The sequence below is a fragment of the Equus quagga genome, chromosome 14, assembly GCF_021613505.1.
Source record: "Equus quagga isolate Etosha38 chromosome 14, UCLA_HA_Equagga_1.0, whole genome shotgun sequence".
Taxonomy (NCBI): domain Eukaryota; kingdom Metazoa; phylum Chordata; class Mammalia; order Perissodactyla; family Equidae; genus Equus; species Equus quagga.
The window spans coordinates 88019394-88038060 of record NC_060280.1 but is presented as its reverse complement, the minus strand read 5'-3'; the positions used below and the strand labels follow the sequence as shown (position 1 = coordinate 88038060).

Genomic DNA, 18667 nt, shown 5'->3' with positions numbered 1-18667 from the left:
GAGGAAGACTGGCCCTGAGCTAACATCCGTGCCCATCTTCCTCTACTTTATATGTGGGACGCCTACCACAGCATGGCATGCCAAGCGGTGCCACGTCTGCACCTGGGATCCGAACCAGGGAACCCTGGGCCGCCGAGAAGAAGAATGTGCGAACTCAACTGCTGCACCACCGGGCTGGCCCCAGGGGTTATTATTAATTATGTAGCACATGAAACAAAAATCCAACTTTATTGCATGCTTGCTGTACGAAGCATATCACACAGATTACTATGTCATTTACTATCACCAGTACCCTCGGTGGGGGGGGGGGGACCATTATTATCCTCATTTTTACAACTGGAAAACAGGCCCAGAGAGGTAAAGTCACTTGCCCGGGGTCACAGCGCTTGTAGGAGGCAGAGCTGGGATTCAAACTCAGGCAGCCCAGCTTGAGTCCCTGCTTCAAGCTACCTAAGACACTTGTTGACTGGCTGAATCAGCTGTCAGTCAAGCATACAAAGACCAGACCCCTAGGGTAGGGCAAAAGTGAGCAAGACCGCGTCTCTTACAAGTTGTCCAAACCGATCAAGGCCTGTGAGGCCTCAGGGCCTTGGCACATGCTATTCCTTTTGACTAAGATATCTCCTCCGAGATACTTCCTGTCCGCCAGGGTCTCCCACCAATACTCACCGCCCGGGAGGCTGGGCTCGGTGCCAGGCAATCGGAAGGCATAGTGGACATAAGCAGCCAGCAGCGGGCAATGACCACGGGCATCCTGGGCAGCTTCCAGGCTCCGGTGGACAAGGCTGACTACATGGGCCATTGCTTCAAAAGCCCCACGACCTAGGTTTACTGCCGGGCAGAGCAGGGGTCAAGGTCAAGGTCCGGGGCCTCCTACCTTCCCAAGGAAGAGACTTTAGGGTTCAAGGGGTCATATGGCCATTAAAGAGTCCCAGGGGACTTGCTCTGGACCCCGGCTGCTGGGGGCCATTTTCCAGATGGGGAAACTGAGGGCTGAAGCCATGTGGGCTCACCGATCTGGCCACCGATGATCGGGGGTCGCACGACGAGCCGCACGAGCTTGTCCAACACGTGGTGGGAGAAGGCGACCAGGGGCTCGGGGCTGGCAAGGCGCAGAGCCGCCAGGCTGGCCCGCAGCTCCTGCTCCACGGTGCCCTCGCTCAGCACGGCGTCCTTGAGCCGGAAGGGGAAGGCCCCCTCCTCCAGGACGTGCACCAGAGTGAAGAACTTGTCCAGGTGGGGGTCCTGGAGGGGACCAGGGGTGAGCAGCCGTGCCAGCCTCGGGTCCAGGAAGGCCTCGGGGATTGCACAGGGGGCAAGCGACGAACGAGGGCCACAGAGGGCCAAAGCCCCAGCCAGGATGGCCATGGACACGGCCGACCCCGCCTGAGTCAGCAGCTTCCCTGGGAGCCCAGCAGCTGACCGAAGTCATGTCCGCGGCCGAAGGCCAGCCCTCCCTGGGGAGCGGGAATGGCTGCCCAACCCCGGGGCCGGACTCCGGGGTTCCTGCCCCCTCCCCCACTACCTGGGGGTGCACGGACGACACCGCCGTGAGCTCCACGCTGAACACGCCCTTGTGGCCATCCACCCAGCGCATGCCCGGCAGCGCCACCTGTGGGCGGGACGCACCGGTGGGCGCTGGCCAGTCCTCCCCCACCGATGGGGTGACCGATCAGCTGGCCATTGCGACACTGTGGGCTACTCATGGCCTCGTTAGGGGAGCAGACGGGCACCCTGGCCCCGGCCCAGCCCAGGGTGGGGGGGCACATGGGACAGAGCACTCCGGGGGTGCACTGGGCAGGCTGGACGCCCAGGACGCTAACAGGGAATGGAGACCAGAGACCCGGTGTAAACATTCCTGGAGGGAACAGCATTGCAGGAGGCCCCAAGGTCCCAGGGGCATTAATGAACAGCTCGAGGGCGAGTGGGAGGGTGACAGGGCATGAATGGGGGCAATCAGCCCAGAAGTACTCCTGGGGGGCAGTGACTGGGGGGCAGGCAAGGCCATTCTGCTGCGGAGGCCTGGAGCCAGAGGCCGTGGGAATCCTAGTGGGGGGAGGGGAGCGCAGTAGCTGGGGTGTTAACAAGGCTGGGACAGTGAGGACAGGGAGGGACACACGGGGGGCAGTGGGACACGCAGAGGCAATAATGGGGTGATGAGGCAGCCAGGGCCCTGGAGGCCCTAATGGAGGCCAGCACGGCTCCCAGGGGCATTGATGGGAGCAAGGCGGGGCCGTGAATGGGGGACCATGCGGCAGGAGTGCTTCTGGGGGGATACGGCAATGGGAGGCAGGGGTCCAGGGTACTTACGTCCGGTGTGAGCACGGAGTAGCTGGGCGGGGGCTGGTCCACGGACACAGGGAGGCAGAAGGGGCCGGTCCTCAGGCGGCCGTGCTGCAGCAGCGGGATCCACTGGGGACAGGCTGGGGGTCAGGGGGCGCCGGGCAGGGCCCGGAGCGCTGGGTTGGGGGGTGCAGGCTGGCAGGGGGTAGGCTTACCGTGAAGCCCACGGGCGTCTCCAGGGCCGTGCCCGGCCGCGGCTGGCAGCTGATGTGGTAGAAAGTGAACAGCAGGTGGTGGTTGTCGGTCACGCAAGCCGGAAGCCGCAGCTTGAACTCCTCGTAGAACTCGGGGGACCTGGGGAGCCGGGCCAGGGCTTCTGTGGGGGCTGGGCTCCTCCTGGGTGCCCCAGCCCCTCTGCCACGTGCTCCCCCAGTGCTGTCTCTGCCCCCTGCCTGGGATCCCCCATTAGTGCTCCGGAACCTGCCCCTCCCTCCCCTCTTCCCTGCCCCTCGCATCCCCACCGCATCCCTGCGTCCCTACCGTGTCCCCGTGTCCCCCCATCGCACATACTTGTTGTGGTAGACCACCGGTGTGAAGGCCTCGCGGGTGAACTCGCTGCAGCTGGACTTGCCAAAGATGACCTGAGGGGGTGGTGGCATGAGGGGCCCGCCGGGGACGCCCCCACCGCCCGCCTCCCCTTGGCCGGCACACCACTGACCGGCAGGGCCTGGCTGGGGTCCTCGCCCGCCATGTACTGGACTCGCACGGCCAGGTTGCGCACGGAGCCCTGGCGGCTGCTGAAGTTGAGGCTGTGCGGGTACACGAACAGCAGGTTCCTGCGGGGACGGGGGCGCATCAGAGCGGCAGGTCCCTGGAACCAGCCCCGCCTGGGACGCGGGAGGGCCAGCGGCCACGCGGCTGGGACACTGAGGCTGGGTGAGGGGCGAGGATGGGCACCGGGCGGGAGACGGGAGTGGCAGAGAGTGGCGGACAGACGGGCACCCTCAGAGCACAGAGGGGGGCTCTGGGGGCACGAAGGGGCACGACGAGGTGGAGGGCAGGGGAGAGATGGGTGCTCAGGGCCATGGCTCCAAGAAGGTGACCCAGGCGGCCAGCGGTCAGGCCCGAGCACCCTCACCTGGTTCAGGGGCCGGATCGTTCTTCCCCCAGGAGAGGCCACTAGAGTGATGTGGCCTGTCTCTCAGGTGGGGAAACTGAGGCCAGAGTCGGCGGTAGGGGCCGGGCTGCAGCCAGAGTTCTGCCTCCCTCTCCCAGGGGCAACTCTGTGCCAGCCCCACCCTCCCTCTGGGCCTCAGTTTATCTGTACAATGAGGGCATCGAGCCTCTGTACCGAGCCTTCATAACACCAGCGATGGTAAATGACCACAATAGTTGCACCAAACACAAATGTGGCACCAACTGTGTGCCAGGCTCTGTTCTAAGCACTCGACGTGAAACAGCTCAGTGACTTCTCCCAAGCAGCCTGGGAGGCAGGACTAATGTCACCTCCTTTGACAGGCAGGGAAGCTGAGGCACCAGCCCACAGTCATCCAGGAAGCAAACGAGTAGTTAGCGCTGACCTGGGGCATGTGTGGGTCCTGGAGTCAGGCCATGTGGCCTTGGGGGAGTGTCTGCCACCCGCACCTGCTCCCCCAGCTCGCGAGCAGGCCAACAAAGACCCCAGTGTCACAGGCTTGTAGGAGGGAACTGTTCCATTCGGGCAGCTGGAACAGCTCAGGGGAAACCAGGGGGAAACCGAGGCTCAGAGCCTCAGGGTCCCAGGGGCCTGGGCTATGCTGTCCCAGTGCCCTCAGCCCACAGCTGGCCGAGCCCCAGCCGGCGTGATCCCAGCGTGGCCCAAGTGGACATTCACCTAACGCAACTGTCGCGCCACCACCAGGCCCTTGCACAACACCGGACACCTGGTTGTCCAGTTAACAATTGACCAGGAATTGGGGGGGCTGTGGGGACATAAAAGGTGGCGGCAGTGGCACTGTGGCCGCGCCCCCGGAGCCTCAGCCATGCCCATGCTCATGCTCTGCCTGCTGTGCGCCCTGGCAACAGTGGCTCGGCCTGTCTCTGCGGCTCCCAGGGGCGGCCAGGAGCCAGCACAACAGGAGGAGTTGACCCTCCTCTTCCACGGGGCCCTGCAGCTGGGCCAGGCCCTCAACGGCGTGTTCAAGACCACGGAGGCACAGCTGATGGAGGCCGGGCACAGCCTGGGCCTCTATGGCCGTGCACTAGGGCTCCTGGGGCAGGAAGTCAGCCAGGGCCGGGATGCAGCCCGGGAGCTACGAGCAAGCCTGTCAGAGTTGCAGGTGGGCATCGCAGTTGGGGCGTTGCGGGGTGGGTAGGAGTCTTGCAGTGGAGTTATGTCTAGGATGACCCACTGTCTGAATTTGCCCAGGCCTGAGGGGATTCCTGGAATCGAGGGCTTTCAGTGTTAGAATCAGGCAAGTCCCAGGCAAATAAAGACAAGTAGGTCAATCTACTAACGCCCACCACTATCGACCAGACGGAGGAGAATGCTCTACAGCTGCAAGCAGAGGCTGCAGCCCAGGCGCTGGGGGAGGCAGCCCAGGGACAGCAGGAGCTGCGGGAGAGCATGCAGGGGCTAGATGCCCGGCTGAGGGGCGCCCAGCTGGGACACGCCCGCCAAGAATTGGAGGCCTTAAAGGTAAGGGGCTCCCAGCCCTGGGGGAGTCGAGACCCCGGTTCCCAGCCAAAACTTGCTTCTGAACCTTGAGGCCCACAGACCTCTCCCCCAGGTCAGCCTTCCAGCGCCATCGCAAAACCCACACCCCTTTGCATGCCTCAGTTTCCCCATTTGCAAATAAGGACAACAACTGATGTGACATCAGAGCAGAGCCAAGGACTCAATGCAGACAAAACAGTCAGCCTGGGGCAGGGTGCATGCGCTTAGTTACTCAATAAACGCGCACGATTAGAGTAACTGGCAGCGTTTCTTGAGTACCGATAAGTCCCCAGCACTGGGTACTCCTCGAGAATCTCTATCATGCTCCTGGGAACCCCATGAAGCCAGTCCTATTTCATCCCCATTTTACAGACAGGAAAGTTGAGGCCGGAGAGTGGCAGCGACTTGCAGGGTCACGCAGACACAGGGGGGGGGGGGGCTGGGCAGGGTCGGGGGATGGATGGGAGGTGAGACGCCCCCAGCTGAGGTTTCTGTGCTGACCCTACAGGCCCGTGCCGATAAGCAGAGCCACATCGTGTGGGTCCTCACGGGCCATGTGCAGCGGCAGAGGCAGGAGATGGCGGCCCAGGAGCACCGGCTGCGACAGATCCAGGAGAGGTGAGCCTGGCGGGGACTGGGGGTGTGGGGTGCACAGGGCAAGAGCACGGGGGCCCCCTCGCCTCGGCTGAGCCTCATCTCCCCCTCAGGCTCCACACAGCGGCGCTCCCCGCCTGAGCCTGCCCAGGCGGAACTGAGGACTAGTCATGCACCAAGAGATGCTTCCAGGTCTCACGCGGCCCCACACGGGAGGAGCCGCCTGGGCCCGCGGGTCGGCCAGGGCACTCGGCCCCGCTTCCAGCTACGGAGCAGAGACGGGAGCAGATGGGGACGCAGGCAGAGGACATGCCCCATCGAGGAGGGGAACAGGAAGGCCATGTGCCCCTTTGTGCCCACACACCCATTAAAGCAGAACAGTGGCAGCACCCCTGGGTGTCTGTGTGTGTCAAAGGGAACCTCCCTCTGCATGAGACCCGAACACCCCCCCATGCCAGCGCCCAGCTAGGCCGCCGAGGCCATACCTGTAGCTGGTGTGGGGGGCGTAGACCTCGCGGGCCGGGAACTCCAGGATCTCCTTGGTGGGCCGGCCCCTGGGGTCTGGGTAGGGCTTCACATGAAGCAGCTCCGGGGAGAGGCAGAAGTGGGGGTTCTCGGGGGCCGGGGAGATGTCGATCTTGAGCTGGGCTGAGGAGGGGGCAGCTGGTTAGCACCTGCCTGGGAGCCCCTCGGCCAGGCCCCACCCTCTCTGGGCTTCAGGGTCAGACGCCCTCTGGTGGCTCTGTCCTTCAGGTGCTAAGGCCAGAAGATGCCCTCAACTCGTGTCTCTTGCCCCCATATTGGATCAACTCTGCCCTAGGACCCATGTCCCAGTGGCCACCATCCCCCATTTTACCACTGATCCATCTTATCTATTGTTTGTCCTCTGTGGGCCCCATTAGCGATCCAGCCCCTAAAGTCAGGAATTTGTCTCTCACGGTCACCATTGGATCCCCAAAGCCTTGCACAGCAGGTGATCAGAATGGGTTTGTTGAGTGACTGCATGAGTGACACCTCTTATTTATGGGTGCGCCACGCACCGGTCACGGGCCGTAGGCGCCGCAGGAGAGACGACGGGCGTCGCATGTCAGCCAGAAACTTGAAGAGGTCCTCGTCACTGAGCCGCTCAGCTTCCTGCACCAGACCCGCCCCGTCAGCCGGGGCTGAGGGGCTGGGGGTCCCCGGGGCCTATTGTGGCCACAGAGGAGTCATGGGGGGGTGTCCCTGGCTGCCCTTCCCCCTGGCCACGACACCTGCTTAAAGAAATTGGTGACAGTCAGCGTGGCTGGGCGGAAGCCGGAGAAGCTGCAGGCGTCGTCCCCGCTACTCGTGCGGTCCTGGGGCCCCCGACGGCGGCGGTCAGTCCAGGTGGAGCGACGCTCTAGGGGAGGCGGGGTCAGTGATGGAGGGGACAGAGATGAGAGACAGAAGTGGGGAGGGAGGGGCGGTGCTCCAGGGGAGGCGGGGTCAGTGATGGAGGAGACAGAGATGAGAGGCGGGGACTCAGCCTGTACCGAGTCCAGCCAGCAGAGGGCGCTCGCTCCCCTCCCCGTAGCCCCTCCCCCGACCTGTCGGCCCCTCTCCTCCCGGCGGCCCAGTCCCGGCCCCGCCCTCCAGGTGGCCCCTCCCCTCCCAGTGCCCCCCGGCCCGCCCCGGGTGGTCCCAACCCTCCCCGAGGCCCCGCCCCCAGGTGGCCCCTCCCCTCCCTGCGTCCCCGCCCCCAGGCGGCCCCGCCCCCTCACCGCCGTCCGAGTCGGGGTCGCGGTCGGGCGGCCCCGCGCTGCTCACGATGTTGGCCAGGTGCACTGCAGTCCAGGCGAAGGGCATGCGGTAGCGACCCAGGCGCGTGCAGAACTGCTCAGCCGCCAGGCGCAGCTTCTCCAGCTTCTCTTTGTTCTGAGGGGAGACCCCCGACCGCCCAGCTCAGCGCCCCAGGCCCCGCCCTGCCGGGGGCCCGCTCCAGCCTCCCTGCGGTACCTTGGCCGTGTCCACCTCCTTCATCACCATGTAGGGCTCGCAGCACTCGCTGATGTCCCCCTGCTGCAGCACCTTCTCCAGCTGCGGGGCACGCAGGCCCATGAGATGCCGCGAACCCCACCCTCCCCCCAAGCCCCCGGACCCCCGACACTCCGTCCAGCTGGGGCTCCCGCTCCAGCGCCTCCCATGGCTCCCACGGTCCTTGGGATTGAACACTGCCAGCCACTTGCCCAGCTGGCTGCCCCCACCCACCCTTGAAACCCACCCCAAACCCACGCCTCCATATATTTTCCCTACAGTTACTTTTTCCTTTGTTAGCACAGAGGCCACTAGGCCTGGACGCCAACCCTGACCACTCTGGGGCTGTAGGATCCTGAACAGGTCTCTTACCCTTCCTGTGCTTCAGTTTCCCCATCTGTAAGATGGGGGCCAGGGCAAGCCCCACCTCCCGGGGCTGCTGTGAGGACTAAAGGCAGACACCCCCATGAAGCCTGCCGGGATGTGCTCCATTAGTGTCACTGGTGTCACCTGACTGAATGTTTTGGGAAAGGAAATTTGAGCTCACTCCTGGAAACAGAAATCCCACACAAATGTGCCAACGAGATCTCTCCTCTCCTGATAAACTGGAACACTCTCAACTTAAAAAGCCATTTTAGACGGCGGTCCGCAAGTGCCAGGGCGCCATTTCTCCTCGGGCTCCCTACACATGTGTCTTGGCTCAGCGGCCACCTCTCCACGGAAGCCCTTGGTGATTTCTCCCGACCTGGGTTGGGCCAGGGGCCTCCTCTGGGCCCAGAGCTGCCTGTGCTTCCCCCACGACAGCCCTGATCTGCCCCCCTTGGTGACATGCTAGGAGAGCAGGGACCACACCTGTGGTGTCTGCCATGATCACCCCCCCGCCCAGCCCCAGCGGGCACCTTGATGACCAGGAAGATGTCTGGCGAGGGGTAGGTCACAGAGAAGATGGCGGAGCGGGCCAGGGTGGAGATGGCGGGGTGGGTGCCGTGGGCCCGCAGCAGCCCCTTCATGGAGTCTGAATTCAGGTCGAAGTAGAAGTTCTCCGAGATCTGGGGGCACGAGAGGCAGCTGGTCACCACCTCCAGGAAGCCCGCCGCCCTGGGACACCACCTCCAGGAAGCCCGCTGCTCTGCGACAAGGAGGGGGCAGGGTGGGGGAAGGGAAAAGGAGGGGCTCCCACCTTCTTCTTCTCCCGCACATCATACAGGGCCAAGATGCCAAAGATGGGCTCAATTTCGATCTCGAACCTGTAGGGGAAAGGGGCTTTCTGGCAGAGGCCGTGCTGGCCACACACCCCACTCCCGGGTGAGGCCCAGCCCAGCCTTGGTGCCTCGTGGAGGGTCACCTGATTCCCATGGGGCCATATGGAACTGCCACTTAAGCCTTGCAGTAAAGGCTTGTCCCATTTTGCAAAAGGGGAAACTGAGGCACCGAGGTTTTTTTTTTCTTTCCCCCTTCTTCTCTCAGTAAATAACTCACGCAGAGCTGCTCCCCCTGCAACCGTGGCCCTTGTTCAGGTGGCATGGAGGCAGCTTTTGGCACAAGAATTACCCCCATCTTGAAATTCTCGACTCCGGGGCCTCACTGTCTCCCCTCTCTGGGGTGTCTCCGCCACCCCTGCCATCCTGGGCTGAGGCCCGTCTTTGCTCACCTGAACGGCCTCTGCAGTCGCCTCCCTGTCTTACTTGGCCTTACCAGCCCCCACCCATCACATGTCTTTTTTTTTTTTTTTTTTTTTTGCTGAGGAAGAGTGGCCCTGAGCTAACCTCTGTGCCCAGCTTCCTCTGTTTTGTATGTGGGACGACACCACAGTGTGGCTGATGAGCGGTGTGTAGGTCCACACCTGACATCTGAACCCACAAACCCCAGGCTGCATATGCAGAGCACGGGAACTTAACCACTACACCACCGGGCCAGCCCCATCGTGTACCTTTTAAGGAAGCATCTTAAAACATAAAATTTAAGGCTCACCATTGCCCTGAGAACAAAATCCTGCATGGCCTGCCCCACCCACCTCTTGGCCTCATTTTCCCCTCTCCACATGTCTCCCGGCCTTTGTGTGTGTTGTGTTGTCCACCTAGAGGGCCCTGGGTGGTCATCCCACGGTTCTATGTCCTGTACACAGCAGGCGCTCAATGAGTGTTTGTTGAGTGACTGGATGAGCTGGTTCCCAACCCGTGTGCTTGAGCCAGACTGGGGCCTCCCTTTCCCAGCCCAGTCCAGGCAGGAACCAGGGTGGGGAGGGGCAGGCCGGGCTGGGGGCCAAGGCCACATCCTGTCGGCTCCATTCCCACGCACTGTGGGCTGCTCCCCGGAGGCCCGTGTGGAGGGGCCTTAGGCGGCTGGAAGCCAGGCCCAGGGTCCCAGCGCCCCCTCCAGCCCGGGTCCACACATCAGAGCGAGTACCAGACTCTGGGCTCACAAGTCGTGTGATCTCGGGAACTGTGACGTCGCTGCTCTGTGCCTCAGTTTCCCCAGCTGCGCCCACTTCACAAGGTTGTGGTGAAGCAGAGCAGTAATGTTCACGCGGGGCTGAGAGCAGAGCTGGTACACAGCTGGCACTTAAGGATTGGTGGCTTTGAATAATGAAAAGGGAGTCTTATTTTCAGGCCTAAGAGCCTGCAGGTGGCCTCGTGGGTCTTGGCCGCACACAGTGACTGCATGGCTTGCGTGAACGCCAAGTGTGCGCCACACCGTACCCCACGTGGCCCCTCGCACGTCTGAGGGACGGCGGGTCAGACACTCACTTAAGCGACAGACACTTGACCAGGATCCTCTGTCCGAAGTGCTCTTGGGGCGGCTCTGGGTGGCTGCAGCGTTCCACGGCCTCGTCCTGCCAAGAGCCAAGGGGACGGCTGGGACACGTCCTCCAAGAAGGGCTTGGGAGGCGCGGCCTGAGACCTGCTCTCCCCTGGCCTGACTAAACTGCTTGCAGCCCCTTGCCTCTGAGCCTTTGCACATGCTGTTCCCCCTGCCCGGAACGCCCTTCGCCCCTCCGCCTTTTCTGGCTGATGGCTGCTCGCATTCAGGTGGCGGCTTAGCTGGCACTTCCTCCAGGCAGCCCTCCCCGACCCCCAAGGCCTGGGCAGCACCTCGCCTGGGTGCTCACAATGCCCTGTCGCAATGGGCCCTGCGGCTGGACACAGAGGGCCGTGGGAGGGACAACCTCTGCACTGCTCTGTCCGGGTTGTCATTCCCCAGTAGAGGGTCTCTGCCCCACCAGACTATGACCTCAGAAGGCAGGGACTGGCTCTGTCTTGTTCACAGCTGTGTCCCTGGAGCCTGCCATGCGGCAGGCACCCAAACACATCAGCTGAATAGAGAGGTACACAGTAGGTACCTACTAAAAGTTGGTTGGACCAACATAGATGTATACAGAAAGCATTCAGTTAATGCTGATTGGACATATGTAGGCATATATATGAGGCACCCAACAAGTACTGATTAAATAAAAATAGGAGTACACAGTCAGCACTCAATAAATGGCTGAATGAAAACATAGGTGAATACATTAGGCGCCCCCCAAGAAAAGTTGCCTGCATAAATATAGGCACTATGGTAGGTGCTGAATAAATACCAGTTGCTGAAACGCTGTTTGAACAGAGGACTATACACTAGGCACACAATTAATATTAATTAAATAAATATAGGAGCATATAGTAGGTGCCAAAAAAATGCTGGGTGGATAAATATAGGGGTATGTATAAAATAAATAAAAGCCATTGGATAAAAATACAGGGTATACAGTAGGTGCCTAATAAACGCTGCTTACATAAATATAGGAGTATATAGTAGGTATCCAATAAAAGCCATTGAATAAAAATACAGGGTATACACTAAGTGCCCAATACATGTTGATGGATAAATACACGCATATGTAGTAGCTGCTTAGTCAATATTGGTTGATTAAACTCTATTTGATTAAAGAGATGTCTATACAGTAGGTGTGCAAAAAGTATTGGTTGAAGAAATATAAAAATAGACAGTAAGTGCCCAAGGAATGCTGGTTGGATAAATAGAAGAGTCTATAGTAGGCATCCAATAAAAAGCCAGGGAATAAAAATGCAGAGTATACAGTAGGCGCCCAATAAGTGCTGGTGGGATAACATACAGGGATAGGAGGCAGCTGAATGGGTGCTGGCCTCCCAGCCTGCGCGGGGGGCACCCACCTCATCAGGTGCCGGGTAGAGGGCGAGCAGGGCGCGCGGGCGGTTCTGCCTCCGCAGGGCCTCGTTGCGCCGGTCCACGTCCTCCGGGGCCGCGCGCTCCAGCAGCGAGGGCAGCAGAGAGTCGGCCGCCAGGTTCCTCAGGTCGAAGATGCCAGAGGCGCCGCTGCTCCGCGGGGTGTCATCCGGGGACCCCGAGCAGTGCCGGGGGTCATCCTGCCAGCGAGGATGAGCAAGTACTGAGTGCCGGCTGGATGCATCTTCATCCCCCTTGGGGGAGACTGTGCTCAGGCCCATTCTACAGATGGGAATCTGAGGGTCGGGGTCTGGGGTCACCACGACAAGGGTCACCTGGGGGGCTTTGCTGGCCCTCTTTCTAGAAACTTCTGTCTGGGGTGCCCCCCTCCATCATCGTTGGGGGAGGTCAGCCTCCAGTTCTGGTTTTCACGTGACCCTCATCTGGCCAATCAGAACACAGCATCCGCGGCCCCAGGGATTGGCTCTAAATCAGGACTCGCCTGGGCTGAGCCAATGAGAGCCTTCCTTGTGGCTTTGCTCACTGTTGCTAGGGGCGGGAGAGTTCTTCCCTCCGCGCTGTAGCTGGCCCGGGGCCCTCTCTGACCGCCGAGACTGGGCTAGGGTCAGAGCGGGCCGGCTGTGGTTCAAATCCCGGCTCAGCCCTGTGGCCTTGGGTCTCAGAGCCCCACTCGAAGGGCCTCAGTTTCCCCCCCTACATCTCAAAATAGTCACAGTGGAAACAATAATTCTGCGGATGATTATTTTTGGTATGTAGTAGGCGCTCAATAAGTGTCACCTGACAAAATACAGGCTCCAGACCCAGCAGGCCAGTGAAGGCCCTTAACTTTTCACTGCCTTTTCGGTTCAAGGCTGTTTGGGTCCTTCCTCGCCACCTGAGACTGAGACGTGGAGCCGCGACACCTGCGACCCCTGCGACCCTGGGGCTGGGGGACCCCGCCCGGGTCCCTCACCGCGTCCTCCGGGCTGGCCTTCTCATCCCCGGAGGCGTCCTGCTCAAAGACCTGGCGGCTGAGGCCTCTCTGCCGCTCTCGCTGTGTCTCGGTGGTGATGGGGCTGTAGGCCGCGCTCAGGTGCTGGTACCTAGGAGGCGGCGGGGCGGGATGGGAGCGGGGACGAGGGCTCCCCGGGGACCCCCGAGGTGGCCTGACACCCCCACAAGCCCCGCGGGGTGCCTGACAGCCCATCCTTCCTGCCTGCGCGTCACGGCAGAACTCCGCCTGCCCGTGCAGGGCCGGTGGGCAGATAAGCAGAAGGACCGGACGCCGACCCCCCCCCCCCCGACTTGGCTCTCCTGGGTTCAGAGGCCACCTCCTGTCCCCTGTCCTGTCCCCTGTCCCCCACACCGTTCCGAGCCAGACCCACCTCCTGTGGGCAATAATCCAGTCTTCCGTGTACATCTCCACCGCCGCCCTCACCTGGGCATCCAGCTTCCTGCGCCAAATGAAATCGGGGTAAACTAAGGCAGGGCCCCGTGTTAACCTTTCCAGGGGCCCGCCCTTCTGTCTCATTCAGAGATGCAGAGATGGAGCCTCAGAGACGGAGGGCGCCTTGTCCGAGGTCACACAGCCGAGCGAGGCGCTGAATGTGGGGACTGCTGGCAGCGTGATGGGGAGGGGGGTGTCGCCGGGGGATCGGGGACAGAGCGGAGGGCGGGGCGGGGCTCGGACGCACCCCTCCTCGGGGATCCCGGGCTCGGTGGTCCGGCACTCGCGGGGCCGCAGCAGCAGCTCCAGGTCATCGGCTGGAAACTCCACCAGCTCGCGGAGGGGCCCGGGCTCGGCATCGGGCGGCCGGCTGAGGAGCACGTCCTCGAAGTCCAGGGGCTCCACGACTTCAGTCAGGGGGACCTGGGCGGGGCAAAGCGGCTGTGACCCCTGCCCGGGGGCTGGGGACCTGGAGGGGCGGCAGGGGGGCGCGCGGGCCTGTGCTGTCCCAGCCTCCGGAGCAGTGGGAGCCATGGAGGATGCTGGAGCTGCGGAGGGGCCCTGGATGCCGGTGACAGCCGCCGCCCCGCCCCCTCCTCGGCTTGTCCCCGCCCCTCTTTCCAGGCAGGAAGTCACACCCTGTGCCGGGAGAGGCCTGGACTGAGGGTGGAAGGAAAGGCCTGTTGACAGCGACAATCCCGAAGGCCCTGTGTCCAGCGGCCCCGCCCCCTCCCCCCGGCCGGAAGTCCTCCCATCCCCCAGCCTCCCCTCCCCGCATCCCCCGCCGGGTGGTCCAGGCAGCAGGGGGCGTGGCCACATCGGGCTGGGACCCCTCCCCCCCAGACCACCCACAGGGCTGCCGCCTCCCCCCAGGAAGCAGCTGCCGAGAGGAGGGCACAGGGAGACAGGAGTGGGGACGCTCCCCACAGGACGGGGTAGGGGGGGCGCCCCCGAAACACCTACCCCCAGGGAGCTGCTGCGCCGGCTGGAGTGCGGGGAGCCACTGCGCTCCCGGGACACCTGCTTCCGCACCTCGGCGGCCACCGTCCTGCGGGGACAGGAAGGGAGCGTCGGGGCAGGAAAACGCGGGCGGCGGGAGGAAAACGCGGGCGGCGGGCCAGGGGAACAGGGGCTTCGGGATCCGCAGACCTCAGGCTGCGACAGACACAGGCCCCCAGCGCCTCCAAGCTGGGGACCTCCCAACACCCCCTCTAAGCGCCGATGGGGGAACAGAGCGCCCTGTTTTCATCCCCCCTGGTCCCCGCCAGGGGTCTGAGTCCTGCCCGGCCACGCCCGGCTCTCCCTTCCTCATCTCGGGGACCTCGGCCCACCCTGGGGTCCCCCACACACGGGCCCTGCTCCCTGCACCCCATTCGGAAAGTGTCCCTGTGCCAGCCCTGGACAAGTGCCTCCTGCTTCTGAACCTCAGTTTACCCACCCGGAGCTGCCCTGACCCCCCCCACCCCCACCCCGGGCTGCTGTGTGGAGCTGAGCAGCGGCCTGGCATTCAGTGGGCGCTCCACACGTGCGCGTTCTCAGGGAGTCAGAGGCTGCCCGTGTCTAAGGCCAGCACGCCAGGTCGCCAAGGTCAGGCTGTGGCCTTCCCGGGCCGCCCGTATCTTCGCTGGCCTTCGAAGGCAGTGAGGAGGAGGGTGAGGGGGCAAGATCTGCAGGGGGCGGGCCAGCACAGGAACGGGGGGGCAGGTCCAGGGGGACAGGGACCCCTCGGACCCTCTACTGAGCTGGGAAGGAGGGACAACCATGCTGTAATCTGCGGGAACAGTGTGCCCAACAGAGGGAACAGCAAGCGCAAAGCCCCTGTGCTGGGAGCGTGGACCCCTGCTCCTGGTGGCCTCCGGGATGGCAGGAGCGAGGACCATGTGGTCCCCACAGAGGCCCCAGCACCAGCCCCCGTACACAGCAGGAGCTCGATAAACATTTTTCTGATGGAATGAGTGAATCTGGTCCCACTTACTTGAATGCACTGTGAGCTGTGGGAGGCCCCTGACCTCTGAGCTGTGTGGCTCTGGGCTGGTGGCACACCTTTCTGGGCCTCCCTCCCTCCCCCTCCCCACTTTCCTGCTATGCTGAGGATCGCAAACCCGCAAACCCGGTGGCCCACGGGCCGCCGGGCCACCCACGGGATGGGCGTGTGCAGTGTGTCTGGGGAGACCAGATGGAGGCGGAGGACTGGGGACACCGGGCAGCCTCCGAGGTCACAGCCACGTGGAACACATGGGATTTGACCGCGCCCCTGGCCCCTGCGACGCGGGGACCCCCAGTTTGAGACCCCGGCCTCACTTCTCCTCTCGCCCTGTATTCCACTTATTTGCTCGTCAACTGTCCCCCGAGTGTCGCTTCTCTAGGCTGTGGGGAGGATGGGGGAGGGAGGAGCTTCTAGAAAATTCCAAGGGTGTTCAAAATTAGAGATTTGTCCTCAAGCTCCCAAAGCGGGGGCTGCCTCCTCTGGGAGCCGGGAAGCAGGGGGGCTAAGGGGGTGACTCCTGAGATGCCGGTACAGGGGACCCGGCTGTGCCCTGGGGCCAGCTGTTCTGCAGCTGCTGGGGTCAGAGCAGGGGGAGGGGCGGGGCCTCTGGCCTTGGAGAGGGTGGGACAAGGACGGTGTGGCTGGGTGACACCCCTTCTCTGGACTTCCCGGCAGGTAGCAGCACCCCCGCCTCATTGGCTGCTCTGAGGGGAGGACCCGGCACACAGTCGGTGCTCAATTAAGGCTCGCTGTCACCACGCTGCCCCCAAGAGGATCCTGGGAAGCTGGGGTTTCTGGCCTTGCTTTTTCTACCAGAGATGAGTGAGGCTCAGAGAGGGCCTGGGGGCACCCAGGGTCACACAGCGAACGCAGTGGGGCCCAGAACCGAACCCTGGGCGGCTGGTGGTCGAAGTCGGTGCCCTTCGGCGTTGGGCACGTCACAGCGCCCATGACGGGGAGCAGGGCCAGGACCAGGGGTTCCAGAACCTTCCCCGCCCCACACTCACCCCCACAGCGGGTCCAGGGGTCTTGGGGCTTCAAGAGCATCTCGGTACTGACAACTCAGGGGGTCCGTCCCAGGGGACACCTGCCCTCCCACCGGCTTCCCTGTCACTGAGGGTAGCCCCACCCTCTCGGAAGCTCGGGACCCACCCCGGGGGCATCCCCCAGGCCCCTGTCTTTCTCAGACGCCCCGCCGCAGTGCGCATCCGCGTCCACACAGAGGCAAAACGTTGAGCTGATTCGAGTGGGTTTTCCTAGGAGGCGACCTTAGGATTACCATGACGTGGTGGGTTTCAGCTCCTGAGGAGACAAACCCTCCGGATATGAAAAATCGACCCCACCATGTGACAATTTAGACAGAAAAGACGAAGCTGTGGCACCACTGGGAATTCATGTGACACGGTGGCCCTCACTCCAAGGCTGGCCAGATTAACAGAGGTCTATCCTCGCAGGGGAGGAGGACGAGAGAGCCGGAAACAAGAACGACAGAAGCCTCAGATACCGTGTGTTCCCACTCGTGCAAAAAGTGAGGGAAGAATATGAATCCCTATAAAACCCCAAAGAGATTCCTCTTCATCCCCCAGCCTCCCGCTCCGGGACAGGCAGAAAATTTGAAAGACAGATAACACGAGCGCCGGCGAGGACACGGAGCCACGGGAACCCTCGTCCTTGGGAAAACTGTGTAGTTACCAAGCAAAGCTGAAGAGATACGGGGGCCGGCTGGTGGTGCCGTGGTTAAGTTCACGCGCTCCACTTTGGCGGCCCAGGGTTCCCGGTTTGGATCCTGGCCGCGGATCTACATACTGCTCATCAAGCCATGCTGTGGTGGCATCCCACATAGAAGATCTAGAAGGATCTACAACTAGGATATACAGCTATGCACTGGGGCTTTGGGGAGAAAACAAAAAAAGGAAGCTTGGCAACAGATGTTAGCTCAGGGCCAATCTTCCTCACCAAAAAAAAAACCCCAAAAAAGTTGAAGCTATGCCAATCCAGCAATTCCACTCTGAGGCATAGATGCTCAAGAGGCAACACGTGGCCCAGAACGTCTCTTGCAGCCCCGAGTGCGACAGCCCCCAAGTGAAGGGACTCAAATGTTCCTTGACAAAAGATGGGGAAACACACACAGCTGGTGGAATATTATACAGCAATGAAAAAGGACGAGCTGACCACAGAGGAGCCCTCTCCCGACATCACGAGGCTGGGCCGCCATGTGCGACACCCCACCAGCTTCCGTTTATAGAACATTCGAAACAGCCCAAACAGCCCCACTTCTGAGGGGCAGAGCTCGGTGGCAGCCCAGGAGGGTGGGGCCAGCCCGTCCTGACCCGGGCGCTTTATCCTTATTCTGTAAACGTCGCGCTCTCCTCTCTGGAGGGGACTCAGCACGATTTTTTTTAAAAGATTTTTAAAAAACGCATTTGTGAATATGAGAGCAGGAAGAGGCAGGGTTTCCCAGAATGTTCTGGAATCTGGGGCCCATGTCCTGGGCTCCCCATGACAGACCCTCGAGAGGGACCCAGCTACTTTGCAGAGGTGAAGACTGGCCCAGGTCTGAGCACACAGACGCCTCTGGAGACCTTGTCAGAGGCTGGCTGCAAGACTGGAGCCATTTGCTTGTGGTTCACTGGGGCCCCAGGATCTTCCTCTCCTCTTCTCCCCCTGGGCTCTGTAGCATCTGCTCCCCAAGGTGGGACCCAGGACCCCTCTTTCTTATTTGAGTGGAAGCCGGGACCCAACGACAGAGGGACTGAGAGGCCAAGAAACAGGCTCAGAGATGCCAAAGATCCAAGACAGAGACGCAGAGATAACAGAATGTAAAATTGCCCACTGCTATGCCCAGACACCAGGTCGCGTCCCTCGTCCGTTCAGAACTCTTCATGGCTCCCGCCTCACTCAGGGGCAAAGTGAAAGTCTACCCTACAACCCGCAAGGCCCTGCACCATCTGCCCCAGCGTCCCCTTCTCCTCCCCGGGTCCATCCGTGGTCACACTGGATCTGCTCCTGCCTCAGGGCCTTTGCACACGCCCTTCTCTGTGTCTGAACTGCTTTTCCCCCACATGTGGGCACCGACTGCTCCCTCGCCTCCTCCATCAGATATTGCTAAAATGTCACCTCCTCACCCAGGCCTCCCTGATCCGCCTCCCCACCAAAAAGTGTCCCCTCTCCTGTCTCTGTCTGGTGCGTCCCCATAACCTATCACCACCATATCGTCCACTTTATGGAGCTTCCCGCCTGTCTCCCCGGCTCTGTCTGTCCCCCAAGCGGGGAACCCTTTTCTTGGGTGTCCAGCAAGCCAGCTCCGGACCCACAGGCCGGGTGGGGGTGCTCAGGGCAGGTCCCCCGAGCAGATTCGGACCCAGCGGGGCGCAGGCTCGGCGGCCGGGTCCCCTAGTCTCCCGCAGCGCCCGGCGCCCGCCCCTCCCCCGCCGCCCACCAGCTGGCCCCGTCCCCGCCCCCACCGCCTCCACGCAGTCGCCGG

The 18667-nt window shown here is 62.2% G+C and overlaps 2 protein-coding genes across 7 annotated transcripts in view; one reads left to right on the top strand and one right to left on the bottom strand.

Moving 5' to 3' along the window:
* Nucleotides 1-18667, bottom strand: part of DOCK6 (dedicator of cytokinesis 6) — a 39195-nt gene that overhangs the window by 20025 nt on the left and 503 nt on the right. For all 6 annotated transcript variants that reach the window (XM_046685640.1, XM_046685641.1, XM_046685642.1 and 3 more), the window contains exons 2-21: nt 14160-14244; nt 13444-13619; nt 13135-13203; nt 12723-12852; nt 11737-11949; nt 10315-10400; nt 8748-8814; nt 8467-8616; nt 7550-7630; nt 7315-7468; nt 6826-6953; nt 6613-6706; nt 6058-6220; nt 3002-3119; nt 2854-2924; nt 2499-2637; nt 2311-2412; nt 1526-1612; nt 1014-1245; nt 670-831 (exon numbers count right to left, since the gene is read on the bottom strand). In XM_046685640.1, the coding sequence (XP_046541596.1) occupies nt 670-831; nt 1014-1245; nt 1526-1612; nt 2311-2412; nt 2499-2637; nt 2854-2924; nt 3002-3119; nt 6058-6220; nt 6613-6706; nt 6826-6953; nt 7315-7468; nt 7550-7630; nt 8467-8616; nt 8748-8814; nt 10315-10400; nt 11737-11949; nt 12723-12852; nt 13135-13203; nt 13444-13619; nt 14160-14244 (2507 nt within the window). The remainder of the gene's footprint in view (nt 1-669; nt 832-1013; nt 1246-1525; nt 1613-2310; nt 2413-2498; nt 2638-2853; nt 2925-3001; nt 3120-6057; nt 6221-6612; nt 6707-6825; nt 6954-7314; nt 7469-7549; nt 7631-8466; nt 8617-8747; nt 8815-10314; nt 10401-11736; nt 11950-12722; nt 12853-13134; nt 13204-13443; nt 13620-14159; nt 14245-18667) is intronic.
* ANGPTL8 (angiopoietin like 8) lies at nt 3833-5713 on the top strand. Its single transcript, XM_046685646.1, has 4 exons — nt 3833-4601; nt 4799-4960; nt 5487-5596; nt 5686-5713. The coding sequence occupies exons 1-4, from the start codon at nt 4305-4307 to the stop codon at nt 5711-5713; spliced, it is 597 nt and encodes a 198-aa protein (XP_046541602.1). The 5' UTR covers nt 3833-4304.

Coding starts and splice junctions, on each gene's coding strand:
- ANGPTL8 (XM_046685646.1), top strand. CDS start 4,305: ATGCCCATGCTCATGCTCTGCCTGCTGTGCGCCCTGGCAACAGTGGCT. Junction 4,602..4,798: donor CAAGCCTGTCAGAGTTGCAG/GTGGGCATCGCA, acceptor ACTATCGACCAG/ACGGAGGAGAATGCTCTACA. Junction 5,597..5,685: donor CTGCGACAGATCCAGGAGAG/GTGAGCCTGGCG, acceptor TCTCCCCCTCAG/GCTCCACACAGCGGCGCTCC.